The sequence below is a fragment of the Nelusetta ayraudi genome, unplaced genomic scaffold, assembly GCF_046127955.1.
Source record: "Nelusetta ayraudi isolate G7.1 ecotype Tasmania unplaced genomic scaffold, CSIRO-AGI_Nayr_v1 ptg000060l, whole genome shotgun sequence".
Lineage (NCBI taxonomy): Eukaryota > Metazoa > Chordata > Actinopteri > Tetraodontiformes > Monacanthidae > Nelusetta > Nelusetta ayraudi.
Window position 1 is genome coordinate 3,028,172 of NW_027466110.1, and position 13,470 is coordinate 3,041,641.

Genomic DNA, 13,470 nt, shown 5'->3' on the forward strand with positions numbered 1-13,470 from the left:
TCCCCTGTTGGAAGAAGCAGATCCAGACTCCAGAGGGCTGTCATCTGCTCTATCCAGTTCGAGTGAAAAGGAAATACAAACAATGTAGACAGGTCGACCTAAAAAATAGAAGAAGCCAGAGTGGCAGACAGGCCAGAGTGAATGCACATTTTTCCAGGTCCAGGATGATGACAGAAATTAAATTAGGAATAGTACAATCATATCTTCTTTACATTGTTTAAAATGATTTCTGACAACCCAGAGAAACACTGTTCTGTTATGATCTGGCTCATTACGTTCAAATCATCCTAAGACAAATGCATGTTTAAGAATAAAACTTTCAACTTTTATAGAATAATAATACTGCCTGCATATGTAATGGATAATTAATCATAATAATTACTCAACAGAAATCAACAGAAGATATTGATAGTGCTTGTAGGTAAGGTAATCTCTAAAATTACATTTAACATACTGAACTTTGGGCGCTACGGTGGCACAGTGCTTAGCGCTGCCCCCTCACAGCAAGAAGGTCGTGGGTTCGATTCCAGGGCCCGGACCTGGGACCTTTCTGTGTGGAGTTCGCATGTTCTCCCTGTGTCTGTGTGGGTTCTCTCCAGGTTCTCCGGCTTCCTCCCACAGTCCAAAAAGATTGGTCAATTGAATTTTCTAAAAATCAGTAGCTATACAATAAGACACAAGTGTTGTTTTCAGAATGTGAAGTCAATAAAAATAATAAAATAATGTGTGTAGGTGTGTCTCTATGTGGCCCTGCGATGAACTGATGGGTGTAAGACAGCTGGGATAGGCTCCAGCAGACCCTCGTGACCCTGAAAAGGGGTATAGAAGATGAATGAATCTTCCCATTAGCCCATTACAACATTGGAAGTGAAACATTGCAGGATTGTAGAGATAGTGTGATGTAAAATGTCAAATAATTGTGCTGTATCACTTCACAGTGACATAACATAAAAAAGGAGCAAACTCAAAAATTGTATGCAAGTGTTTATGTAAGGACTGCAAAAATAATTACACAAATAAAACATAAATAAATGAAGAGCTAGAAATCCAGATAAATCCAGGAAGAAAAATCTGCTTTTATTCTGAAACTATTAAGACATTTCCTGCCACAGCGTCCGTGTGATTCGCCGACTTGCTGTGCTGGGTCTTTAAATGACAGCTGCTGTTCTGACGGCTATGCGCATGTTCCCGACTCAGCATTTGGGGAGCGAAGGTTCAAGCTTTTGAATTTATTTCAGCCATTAGTGAGGTAATGGAACTGTTCAAAAAGCGACGTGGCCAGGAAACAGAAGACCCAAAACGTTGAAACTGTTCCGTGTAATATATTAGTCAGTGTAACACAACACTCATCTGCCGATTGTACACGGTCTTTTTTTTTTATTTTTTTTTTTTTAATATTTGTAATCAGTGTTTATGTAGACACCGTATCTTTTGGTGGGGGGGGGGGACAAGCTGAATTAAAACGGGCAGGACAAAAAGGCAGAGATGTCACTTATCTAAAAACACACCATCATTAGAGACTAGGACATTTGCGGAGCTGCATCAGTTAAGTAGCTAAAACAATGCAATGTATCAGGAATGCGTTTAAAAACTGCAAGACCACCAGCATGTTTGCAAAGATTCATCATTGTCTCCAATAACCTACCAAATGTTTTGATAAATCACATGTACCTTACGTGTGTGTGTGTTCTAATTATCAGCACCAATTAAACGCTGGAGCTTTTAAATACTTCTAATCAGAAAAATAAAGTAACTAATTCTTCCTGCACAGTTTATTTTTGCATCTCCGCTCATCCTGCCTGACTAGGTGATCCAGCTGACCAACTTACAGCAGCTGCACTCTGCTGTCTACCACCTGTTGTCATGGAAACCGACAAACAGCCAACGTCCGGACCACCAAACATGGATGTTACCCTGTCACCTAAATGTCAAAGTGAGTAAAACAACAAACAAGCAGCATTTGTGCTTTTCTTTTGCTTTCTAATTTTTGTGCTGCTGGACAAGTTTGTGTTGTTTGTTAGATTGTGTTTCAGTTAAAGCCTCCAAATGGCGAGAGGAAGGTCAGGATATCAGATTGGTGCCATGTTGATTGTCAGATGAAATGAGTTTTGTTTTTCCTGACCACAACAGGTGGTAAAACAGAAATTTGGTTGAATTTACAGTACATATTTCTAACTTGAGACATTTCTTTGTTCCCACAATGAAAATACTCTGATCTGTCTTTATATTAAAAGCATTGCTATTATTTTTATTGACTTCACATTCTGAAAACAACACTTGTGTCTTATTGTATAGCTACTGATTAACCTCAAAGGAGACTTTGTAGTAGTAGCAGTAATAGTGTAAAGTTTTACAGTTTACACCAGCACTCAGGTGTTGAATTACTGCCATTCCCAGTTCCCAATCTACTTAGAAGAAGGCAGCACACAAGTGCTACAATAAGAAGCCTAAATTACTGTAGATTGAAGTGACGTCTTTGCTGGCTAAGACCATAATGTTTTACGGGCAGTACACTATTATTTTATGAGTTCGCTGGCAAACAAAAAAATGACCTCCACATTTTTTTGATTGCATCATAAGTTGAACTGACAGCCTTTTGAAGTAAAAGTAATAATGTTGAGGTAAAAAAAATAAAATAAAAAAGGCTGAATCAGCAATCTAAAAGGCACCAAATGTAGCCACAAGTTGAGTTAGAGCATTTGTTTGAGACCTTTTTCTATCGACCTTTAACATGCCAAATGTACGAAGCACACCTGTTCAACACTGGGTTTGATGAGTAACCAACAATTAATATAGCTGCTGCAGGTAATGAGGAGGCTGAACCTGGGTAGAGCGACATCAAAGATAATAAAAGTGCCTTTGTGTGTTTGTGGGGAAAAGCAGGTGTGATGGACGTCCACATCTCCCAGATCCCAGGACTTTCTCCAACCATCGAAGCAGAGGACAGGGCCCATAGCCAACGGGGTAGAATCCATGACAGTGACTCAGACTATATCAAACTTGCAAAACAAGGAGGACATAAGGGTACAGCATCCACCTGTGAATCTATTATACGTCATTTTTATTATCTACATGTATCCATGTGGATCCTTTTTTTCGGCTTTTACAGGACTTTTGTGGCATGAGGACGCGTTTGAAGCTAAAGCTGCTTCATACAAACCACCAGACTGGTTCTGTGCTGCATCAGAACTTGACAGCACAACATGGTACCCTGTTAAACGTTATGTATAATTAATTTCTGCCGGTTCAGGAATGAACACATGCAACTATTTCACTACTATTTCACATTCCAAAACTGCCACCGCAATTCCACGTGTTAGTACTTCGGTATCTTCAAACTTCTTTCAGTATTTCAGCAGTCAATTTCCCCCCCCCATGTCCGTGTTCTTATTGACCTCATCAAAAGCAAGGAGAGGGAGAACGCTGGGTCGTTCCTACCACTGCAGCCTCCCTTTGGGAACGACAGCATGTCAGCCTGGGAGAGAGGCGACACTGGCGGCACTGGCAGTGAGAAGGTAAATGCAGGAGCTCCAGTCAGAATCAGTTTAGCCACTGTCAGTAAGCACAGAGCAGGTTCCAAAAACTTCTGGTACTTATTGTGTTTGTGGTGTCATTAATTAACCGTGACATTGCCTTGTGCACTGCAGAACACCTCCGTCCTCCCCAGCAGAGAGCCAGCGGCGCTTCAAACATCCAGCCATGGTCTGACCACAAAATACAAGAGAGTGTGAGTTCATGCGTGCACAAGATGGTGCTGTTGCTCAAGACTCTATTCGGCTCAAGAAGCCAAATGCCAGACCACGGATTGTCCGGTCCCCACACAAAGCAACTCCTTTTCCGGTCAGCCGTTTCCTTCTTCAGTGGTCTCTACAGCATTTCATATAGGATTGATTTGCACATCAGGTTTTTCCATCAGGCACTCCTCATGAGACCGCTTTAAATGTATCTGCGGGCCATTTAAAAAAAAAAATCATTGCAGCTTCTTCCATCAATGAGTCAACACGTTGCATATGTATTTTTTTCTGGGTTGCTTTTCCATTTGAAAGCTGTATTTCTCCTCCTTCACTGCTTTCCCCCAGAGTGTTTAACAAAAAACGGTCTCCTCCTGAGATGTCTAAGCTGTTGAGCCACAGTTACGCAGAGGACGACGACGCAAAAGTCAAAACCAATTTGCAGGGTAGGTGGCAGCGTGTCTCTGAAATCCTCTGCTGTGCTTGTGCTTGTGCCATCAACAGTGAACAAAAATGGTAATGAAGCCGGTGTTCTGATTTAATGTGATTCAATGCGGGGATAAAAGCAGCAATGGCAGTAAGAGAAGTACTTTGGGGAAATTAAAAGAGAAATGGCTTGATTGTCAATGTTTGTATCTCCACAGATTAGAAGACTTCTTGCTTTGGGAGAAGGATGTTCAGAAACAAAACAAACATCTCCACAAGAGCAGCTGCCCTCAAACCTCATGCAACACCAATTTAGTTTCCACTGAGGTGCCACATTATGTTTGAAAGTTTTGTTTTATCATGTTTGTATTGCTTTGTTGAACTAAGGCAGTTGTGTTTTTTTAAAATCTTGCTCTCTTTGTTTTACTTGTGGTTTGTACTTTTGTTTGCACTGATAAACTCTTGCCCCTGTAAAGAAAGCTTCTGCCTCTCTGCTGTTGCTTCTATTATTTCAGACAAAATATTCAGTATGTCCCTACAAGCAGTAAATAAAATAAAGTGTACTTAAGAGTACCAGGATGTCCTGTTAAGATCCGCACTTTATGCAAACCAGCATGATTTTCTAGAGATTCTAACACACAGTCCTCTGCCAATGAGTAGTCATTGGCAGAGGACAAAAAATAAACTCTGCTTTCTGGAAAAACATACATGTTACATCAGTCAAGGCGACACAGTGGTGCAGTGGTTAGCGCTGCCGTCTCACAGCAAGAAGGTCGTGGGTTCGATTCCGGGGCCTGGACCTGGGACCTTTCTGTGTGGAGTTTGCATGGGGCCCTGCGATGAACTGGAGACTTGTCCAGGGTGTCACCCTGCCTTCGCCCTAAGACAGCTGGGATAGGCTCCAGCAGACCCCCATGACCCTGAATAGGAATAAGTGGGTATAGAAGATGGATGGATGGATGGTTACATCAGTTCAATTAAACTGAGAAAATTAAACACTAATGAGCAACAATTGTGCTACAATGTAAGCTTTTGTCTTATATTCAGGCCAAGAAGTTAAATCATGGTTCATGGTAAAGACATATAAATGCAACACATACAAAAGCACCCTCATGCACAGCGTGTATGTCAGATATTTCCAACACTTAAAAGCCAAAAGCTTGGTGCAGACGGATTTGGAAGAAATATATTCCCCAAAGATCAATGTGTGAGACTTCTGTAGTTTAAAGTCTGGCCTTAAGACTTTTCTCCTATCTGCAAAATAACAACAAGAGTTCCATACAGAAAACAAAGGACAACCAGCGTTGCGCTAAGCTAAACAATTAAACAAATGAACGAAAAATAAATAAATAAATAAATAAATAAATAAGGGCCTGCCTCGTGTTACCAAAGAGACACTTCTTAATTACTTCAACGAATGATCAGGAGCAAAGGAAGGGTCTAATTTTACGGAAACAAACTCCGTAATTTATTTAGCAACCTTTAAACCTTCACTCCTCGCTTCTCATCTTCTGCAGTAGCTGCTGAGGACGCAGGAATCCCCCCGTCGGGATGTACAGCACTGTGCCCTGGTACCGAATTGGATACACGGTCTGCACTATACGGCCGGGAACCATAAACATCGGAACGTCGTCACACGGTCCCCGTTCGGACCCGGCTTCCTGGTTGTTGGTGTCACGTGACGACGACGACGACGCCGCCGCCTTCGGCTGTCCTTGGTTCGCAGTTCTGGCCCGTCCCGCGTGTCCGTCTCTAGCCGAGGTCTCCTCACAGTGGTGGGAGCCTTTAGTCGCCAGGTCAACCCCACTGCGGCTTCCATCCAGGGGATCCGTCTGCTCAGCGGCACCTGGACGGACTGCCACTTCCGTGGCATCATCTTCCAGAGCCGAGTTCTTCTGTCTGTGGAGACGTCTTGAGCGTTTGCCTGTGCTCATGTTTTTTGTGCTTGATTACTCCATTGACATTTTTCAGATTCTTTGGATAAAGTTAAGAAACTTTATTGAACACAAGCACTCTTCCAGGAAATTCAGGCGTAGTGGGCCAAGAAGGAAGCCAAGAAGAGGGGTTTTTGGTTTAAAGTGCTTGGGCCTTTAATCTGAGATTAAAGCGCTCAAATTAGCTTCAAATGTCATGGGAATCTTGCAATTTTGTATGTGTTTATGTGTAACCTTTGAAGAAAGAAAAGACCTTAATACTTCAAATCAAAGTCAATTAAATAAAAATAATTATAAAATCTGAAGCCAACAACTTTTGGAAACAGTTGCTAACTTTTACAAACCTGGTCATAGGAGTTCCTGGCGGATCAGATTTTTTTCTCTCATCAAACACACGTAGAGGCCCTCCCGTGTTTCAACCATATTTGCCACTCTGTAGCTGTCTTATTGAAAAGGTGAACAAGGAAATAGGTGAAAAGTCGCTGGCCCTGCAAGTCAAAAGGTTTCAGCCGTTTCAATGAATCGACCACAACGGTGAGAGATTCTATCTGGCAACACTCCACTGTATGATCCTTTATGTAGTTTTGGTGCCTGGCAGTTGGGTAAATGGGACTGTATTTTTGGTAGGTCAGTACAAAATCTGGCCACCTTCATCAAAGTAGTAGAATACATGACATACAAATACACAGCATAATAATTAACTGGTCAAGTTCTGTGATTCACATGCGCGCGTGTCAACCAGGCGCAATGAATGGACAAATTTCCCAAATTCCGGGACTTTCCCCAGTGGTGATCATTCCGCCTGATGAGAAGGCTCAGCGGCAGAGGGGCATTGTGAAGGAGAGCGATTCAGAATACATCAAGCTCGCCAAACGAGGAGGCCACAAGGGTAGAGCATCAGTCCAATCCATCCACCCATCTGAGTCATCGCTGCCAAAGTCACTGATTTCTGCTCTCTCCTGCTATGACCGTGGCCAGGACTCTTGTGGCACGAGGACCAGCCCACCCCCAAAGTCACTCCGTACAAACCTCCTGATTGGTTCATACCGATGCCGGTTGATAACAGCTTGAGGTATTTGTGCCTGTTTTTCTTTCTGCCAATCTTAATCCGAAAAAATGCAGTAGCTAACACTCTCAATAAAGAAAACTTGTTTATATTATCGGTATATTATCATGTGTGTTATCTGATTATGTCATCAGTACTGAAATAACAAACTAAATGAATACTACAAGTAAGACCGTGAGTTGAGTCCCACTCTCGACGTGTCCCAACCTTTAGCCAGTGACAGAAATACTTATTTTCAACTCCAACTCTATCTCACTTTCTTACACTCTTATTAAAAGAATGCAGAAAGGCCCAGGAGGGTTCTTGCCGGTGGAGCCTCCCTTTGGGAACGACAACTTGTCTGCCTGGGAGAGGGACAACATGGTCAGCACTGCCAATGAGGAACTAATCCAAGAAAACAACGTAATCCACTTCTGCTGCCACAGAGCACAATAAAACATGCGTGTGTGCATGTGTGCATGTGTGTGTGCGTGTGTGTGTGTGTGTGTGTGTGTGTGTGTGTGTGTGTGTGTGTGTGTACAGGTGATGTGAAAAAATATGTGCTCTGTTCTGTCTCTTTTTTGCAGCAAAACCAGAGAAAGGTGGTGACGTTTCAGCCCATCGAACAAGAAGACGAGGGCCCCATGTTCAAGAGAACGTAAGTGATGCTTTCACAAGATGGCGCTGTCGTTCCAGACTCTGGCACAACGAGCGGGTAGGCCCGGCCCCGCTCGCCAACAGCAAAGGGTCTCCACACGCTGTTGAGCTAATTAATCCGCTGTTTCAAGTAGCAAAGGTCAGTTTGAGGGGAATGTGGTTATTAGGAGTTGTGATTATGAAAGATGTATGACAGGATTTGCCTGCTCCAGACCAATTTCTAACCTGTCAAGATTGTTCACGGCGATATCCAGTTGAGTTTTGCTCGACTGGTCAGATTTAAAGATGCCTCAGCTCAGATCTCAGAATCTTCTCTGCAGTGTTTTGCCCGCAAAATGTAAGAAAGTTGCTTCGTTGACTTCCGTTTGGCAAAAGTGTGTTGGCAAAACACAAACAAAACATGTAGTTCCAATGCAGCCAATAATATTCTTTGGACCTTTTAAACAACATTCATCAACATCATACGAGAGCAAATCCAGGATGATTTCTGTTATTTCTGTTGTTTTGTTTTTTTAATACGTTCAGCACTATGAGCCTAAGGCGGAGTGACTGAGCAGGAATCCAAGTGCTTCAAACAACCAACGAGCGATAGCCAGGAAGACAAATGTGGACGTTCACCTGTTTGCTTTGGAACAGCTGTTCTGTTCCATGTGTGCTCTCTGTTCCTCTGAAATGAAAGTCAGTGGCTTGTCAAATATGAACTTCCCATAGAGAGCTGGAGACATCAAAACGCTGAAGACTTTGGCCGGCCTGGTTGGATTGTGTTGACTCCCGCAAACGTGGACCTTGTTGCTGCTGCTGTTGTTGTCATTGTTCTCTTTGAGGCACAGTTAGTCTCCCTCAAGAGACTAGACTTTGAGTTCAAGATACAGGTTAAACAAGAGCAGATTTTTATACCAGGCCCTCTTTCACGTCAACAAAATGGGTTATTTGACGACTTGTTTTGGTTGCTATTGCAAAACTAGACTTTTGGCTTTGTAACATAAGGGCGAACACACAGCAGTAAACTGATCTGTCCTGCCAAAGAGAAAATCTATTTAATAAGTAGCCAGTTTGTCTCAGTGCAACATTTTGTCTGTGTACATTCCAAATGGTTTGAACAGTGTCCCCTTTGCCTCTGTTTAAATCAAACACCAAAAACAAACAAACAAAAAAAGGGCCAGATTGACTTTCATGTCTCCTTTTCCATCCCAGGGTCAAAAGACAGTCTCCCGTGGACATGGCAAAACTATTGAGCTTTGGCTATGCAGAAAGTGACAGACCAAAGTCTGGCTTCAATGAACGAGAGAGACAAGGTGAGATGAATCTCTGTCCTGCCCTTTGTTTGGAGCTCCTTAATGCTCCCTGCTGGTAAAAAAAAAAAAAAAAAAAAAAAAAAAAAAAAAAAAACAAAAGAAGCAGGAAACGAAAATGAACTGCAATGAGGAATATAGCCATGTATATAATATCTCAGCAGTACGTGATGCACTATGGAAACTTAATTGTGATGTATCGTGTGACACTTGACGTCTGTTTTCATCAGATTAGTTTAGAAGACTGGCGGTGCTGTTGTGAAGGATGTGCGAGCACAAACGGCTCTGACAGCAGCAGAAACCAGGATATTTCTACCAACAATTACATCCTGCCAGTGAAATTTCTTTTTTAACCCAGTGTTTTTTTTTGTCCTGTTGGAGGTCTTTGAAACAAAAGTGGAGTTTATTTGACAGAAATGCATTGAGGACTCTGATGTTAAGTGTGTGATGCTTGTGTGAAAAGCGTAACAAAAAAAATAATAATAAAGTTTGACCATTTCCAACAAATGTTTGTTCTGTGAAATCAATAGAAACGATTTGTGCATTACTCATCACCTGAAACTGCACATCAACAACTCAGGATGGAGTAAATGAAGCTCTGTCTTCCTTGAGTTAAATCTGCCAGCACAAATAAAAACAGCCACCACAGTATTTGTAATCTACTCCTTGACAATGATGAAATGTGGTGTTTTGCCAAGAATTGTGGTCACAATGACCTGTGACCCCGCACCAGCTTCGTTTAATCAGCGTATTGCCAACTTCAAAGGAAGGTTTATGGCCCACCACAGAAAATCCTTGTATGTGTCACTTAAGATTTGGTTTATAACATAATGAGCACCAGTCATGTTATTTATGAGGCCAGTTTGACATTTGTTCATCCAGGCCACAGGGTGAATGTGACTAGCTTGTGCCATAAAATTTAACACGACAGCCAGGAGGCTCTATTTAAATCTATTTGAGTAAAAGTGGCTATGAACGAGTGTATTGTGTGTTTAATGGCACAATTTTGTGCGAAATTCAATTTGAAATATTCCAAGCCTCTGCGCCTTTGTGCCTCCTCCAAACATGTGGAGGGTGCAACAGCACCGGTTTTAGCAGTTAAGTTTCAACTTAGCATTTTTTCTGGAGGCTGTAAACGGCGGGCTAAATATACTAATTTCTGGAGTACGAAAGAGTTTTTGGAGTTAATGGTGGAAGAATGAACAACTTTGAAGCAGAATGAAATGTAAAGTAAATATAAAATCTGAATACTTCTGCCAATGCTGTTGAAGTGCAGTGGATTGGAACACGTCATCAGGTTATACAACAGAGCCAAGAGGAAAAAAAAAAAAAACTTCTGTAATTTCTGTGTGTGTCTGTGTGTGTGTGTGTGTGTGTGTCATTGTTTTGACATGTGATTTTCTAAAGGTCATCTCCATGTCTTATGCATGTTTGTAACGGTCGGTGAATTACTTCCAGATAACTGTTTAAAGGAAGGTTTGCTGAGGACAGATCACTTATTACATCAGTGTGCGTCATGAATTTTGTTTGACTGCGTGGTCGCCCGATGTGCTTGTGAAGGCCGAACATTGTTTTGGAAGCAGGCCAATCATCATTTTAGTGTCACTCGTTCAGCTCTGTTTGCATTGGAGTTGCGGGATGTTTTTCTCAGAGCAAGGACAGGTGCAACTCCCCCCTCTAGAGCCAATCAGCACAGAGGTCAGAGGTCACGGCTATAACAGCTCTGCAAAGGGACGCATTTCTTATTCGGAAACTGCTGCAACGAGTATTTGGAGCATTCTACACCGTAGCATCTTTGAAAGGCTTTTAAAAACCTAAAAAAAAAAAATTCTACCGCTGTCATGGCTCCGATTTTACTGAATTGTTTGGGCAATGAGCACAAAGACTATATCAAGTAAGTGTTTGGGAAGCTTTGGAGTGAGACAGCACCTTTTGTTCAGATATTGCTTATAATTTGGCTTCACCTTCCGTCTTCTTTTTTATTTCAACCAATGTGCTGTGCTGCTTTCACTTGCAGACAACAGGTCCATGTGGCAAATCCCTACTTGGACACCATGGAGGAGGACATCCTCTACCATTTCAGCTTGGGCACCAAGACTCACAACCTCCCGCAAATGTTTGGAGACATCAAGGTTTGCAGAACGTAAAATTGCACAGATTGAAAGTATGAGGTGACACGAGTCGGGAGATACGATCCTCTTCTCTGCCTCCTCTCTTTAGTTTGTGTGTGTCGGTGGAAGTCCGAACCGAATGAAGGCCTTTGCCCAGTTTATGCACCAGGAGCTCAACCTGCCCGGGAACCCTGAGGAACTCAAAGATATATGTGAGGGGACTGATCGGTACTGCATGTACAAAGTTGGACCTGTCCTCTCTATAAGTGTAAGTGCTTCACAAGCGCTGTCAACTGATAAAATGTCCTGCATAATTTCCTTTCCTCAAGTCATTCTCTTCATATTTCTCCATTGTAGCATGGCATGGGTGTCCCCTCCATCTCCATCATGCTGCATGAACTCATCAAGCTGCTGCATCACGCTCAGTGCCGCGACGTGATTCTCTTCCGCCTGGGAACATCTGGCGGAGTTGGTAGGAACCTTGATTTTCTCTTGCTATTGTGCTCAAAGTGGCTATGTGTGTGGTTTATTTGAACAAGAGTGTTGTGGTTTTGACTGCAGGCCTGGCACCCGGGACAGTGGTGGTCACAGAGAAAGCGGTGGATTACGCCTTCCGCCCCCAGTTCGAACAGGTGGTGCTGGGTAAAGTCATCATCAGGAGCACCGAGCTGGACGAGGGAGTGGCCAGCGAGCTGCTGCAGTGCTCCTCTGAGCTGAAGAACCTGCCAACCGTGATCGGAAACACCATGTGCACCCACGACTTCTACGAAGGTACGTTCATCTTTCTTGGTCGTCTGCAATACTGCGCTAATCCTGGGCCATGGAGCAGCTGAAAACTCTGTTCTGTTTCTGTGTAGGTCAGGGCCGGCTGGACGGGGCCCTCTGCTCCTTCTCTCCCGAGGAGAAGCTGGAGTATCTGAGGAAAGCGTATGAGGCAGGAGTGAGGAATATTGAAATGGAGTCCACCGTTTTTGCCGCAATGTGCCGCGTCTGTGGCCTCAAAGGTACCGTCATTACAAAACTGCAAACATGCCGTTTCACAATCCTGTCAACCGCGCCTGTCAGTGCTGGTCGAAGGACTTTAAGGCCCAATTATGTAACAGTTTTAAGGCTCCAATGGCATGAAATATATAACACAGACATACAACATGTTTTCCAATGTGTAAATTCACAAAAAAGGAGCGGTTTGATTTGCCATGTTGCACTGCTACATATTTGCTGTGCCATGGTAATGTATGAGATCAAGCAGGACATTGGAAAACATTGTTTGCAATATCTTTTTCCACATTTGATGTCACTAGATCTTACACACTGGGCCTTTAAGTTTGACCCAATGCCCTCCGACGTAAGGAGCAGGGACTTGCCTTCTTACATAATGACGGATGATCATGTTTTTTTTTGTTGTTGTTTTTTTTTTATCCCTTCCAGCGGCTGTGATCTGCGTTGCACTGCTGAATCGCTTTGAGGGCGACCAGATCACCTCTCCTCATGACGTTCTGGTGGAGTACCAGCAGAGACCTCAGGCCCTGGTGTCTCACTTCATCAAGAAACGCCTGGGACATGTCGTCTGAACTCCCGTTCCCCAAGCCCACTTTCCCCAGATACTGTGTACATACTGTAGTTCTGACTGATATGTGGATATGTAAAATGTATATACTGTACTTATTTGTTAATATGTGAACTTATTTAAAATTTTGTTAAGATTTGTATTATTCCTTTGGGGAGGATCAGACATAAAAGTGTTGCCTTATTTGTTGAAACAATATTTGCCCTGATCATTATGCAAGGTGGCAATGTAAACATTGCATGTGTCCTGTGCTTTGTAATATTTAACTTGCACATCCTAACTGCCAAGGACACCTGAGAGTCTGTTTGTCGTTATGACGAAACTTTAAAAAAAAACAAAAGTTAAAGAGTTAAAGAGTTAAAGAGACAACCCTGTGTAAACTTTACATACATCACTGATCTGAATACATTTAAAATGGATCCATCAACTCAAGTGATTTTGAAGTTTGCAAAGTAAATGGCTTCTTGTTTATTGTTTTTCTGATTCTCCTCCTTTGCACATATGCTAAATGATACAGAACTATTGCTAAGCATTTTCTCTGATGATGACAAATGATACAAGATGTTGACGCACTACTGCAACCTTTGATCAGTTTTATTAAATAGCAGTAATTATCCTACTTTCACGCATTTAAAGAAGGGAAAGTAATAATCCAAGATAATTTTCAGCTAGTTGTGTAGTTGTGTTTATGTAGTAACAGGAATCAC

General features: G+C 42.5%; 2 protein-coding genes and 2 long non-coding RNA genes across 5 annotated transcripts; 3 read left to right on the forward strand and 1 right to left on the reverse strand.

Moving 5' to 3' along the window:
- The first annotated feature begins 1,815 nt into the window (after positions 1-1,815).
- Positions 1,816-4,736, forward strand: LOC142897704 (uncharacterized protein C7orf57-like). Of its 2 annotated transcripts, none has more exons than XM_076040207.1 (7): positions 1,816-1,933; positions 2,884-3,024; positions 3,110-3,206; positions 3,407-3,515; positions 3,648-3,727; positions 4,080-4,177; positions 4,376-4,736. In XM_076040207.1, exons 1-7 carry the CDS (start codon positions 1,864-1,866, stop codon positions 4,378-4,380), a joined length of 600 nt encoding a protein of 199 aa, XP_075896322.1. In that variant the 5' UTR covers positions 1,816-1,863; the 3' UTR covers positions 4,381-4,736. The 2 variants fall into 2 exon arrangements, with proteins under 2 accessions (XP_075896322.1, XP_075896321.1); XM_076040206.1 differs by having other exon boundaries at positions 1,823-1,933; positions 2,881-3,024.
- Positions 4,737-5,678: 942 nt separating this feature from the next.
- On the forward strand, positions 5,679-7,106 carry LOC142897624 (uncharacterized). Its single transcript, XR_012928469.1, has 3 exons — positions 5,679-6,625; positions 6,879-6,980; positions 7,070-7,106. It is a non-coding gene; the product is annotated as an uncharacterized LOC142897624 (long non-coding RNA).
- A 1,557-nt stretch (positions 7,107-8,663) lies between these two features.
- Positions 8,664-8,927, reverse strand: LOC142897625 (uncharacterized). The gene is made up of 2 exons (XR_012928470.1): positions 8,792-8,927; positions 8,664-8,743 (listed from the first exon to the last, which is right to left on the reverse strand). It is a non-coding gene; the product is annotated as an uncharacterized LOC142897625 (long non-coding RNA).
- A 1,892-nt stretch (positions 8,928-10,819) lies between these two features.
- On the forward strand, positions 10,820-13,103 carry upp2 (uridine phosphorylase 2). Its single transcript, XM_076040358.1, has 7 exons — positions 10,820-10,979; positions 11,103-11,217; positions 11,306-11,464; positions 11,554-11,668; positions 11,758-11,967; positions 12,054-12,200; positions 12,625-13,103. Exons 1-7 carry the CDS (start codon positions 10,927-10,929, stop codon positions 12,765-12,767), a joined length of 942 nt encoding a protein of 313 aa, XP_075896473.1. The 5' UTR covers positions 10,820-10,926; the 3' UTR covers positions 12,768-13,103.
- Positions 13,104-13,470: the final 367 nt, after the last annotated feature.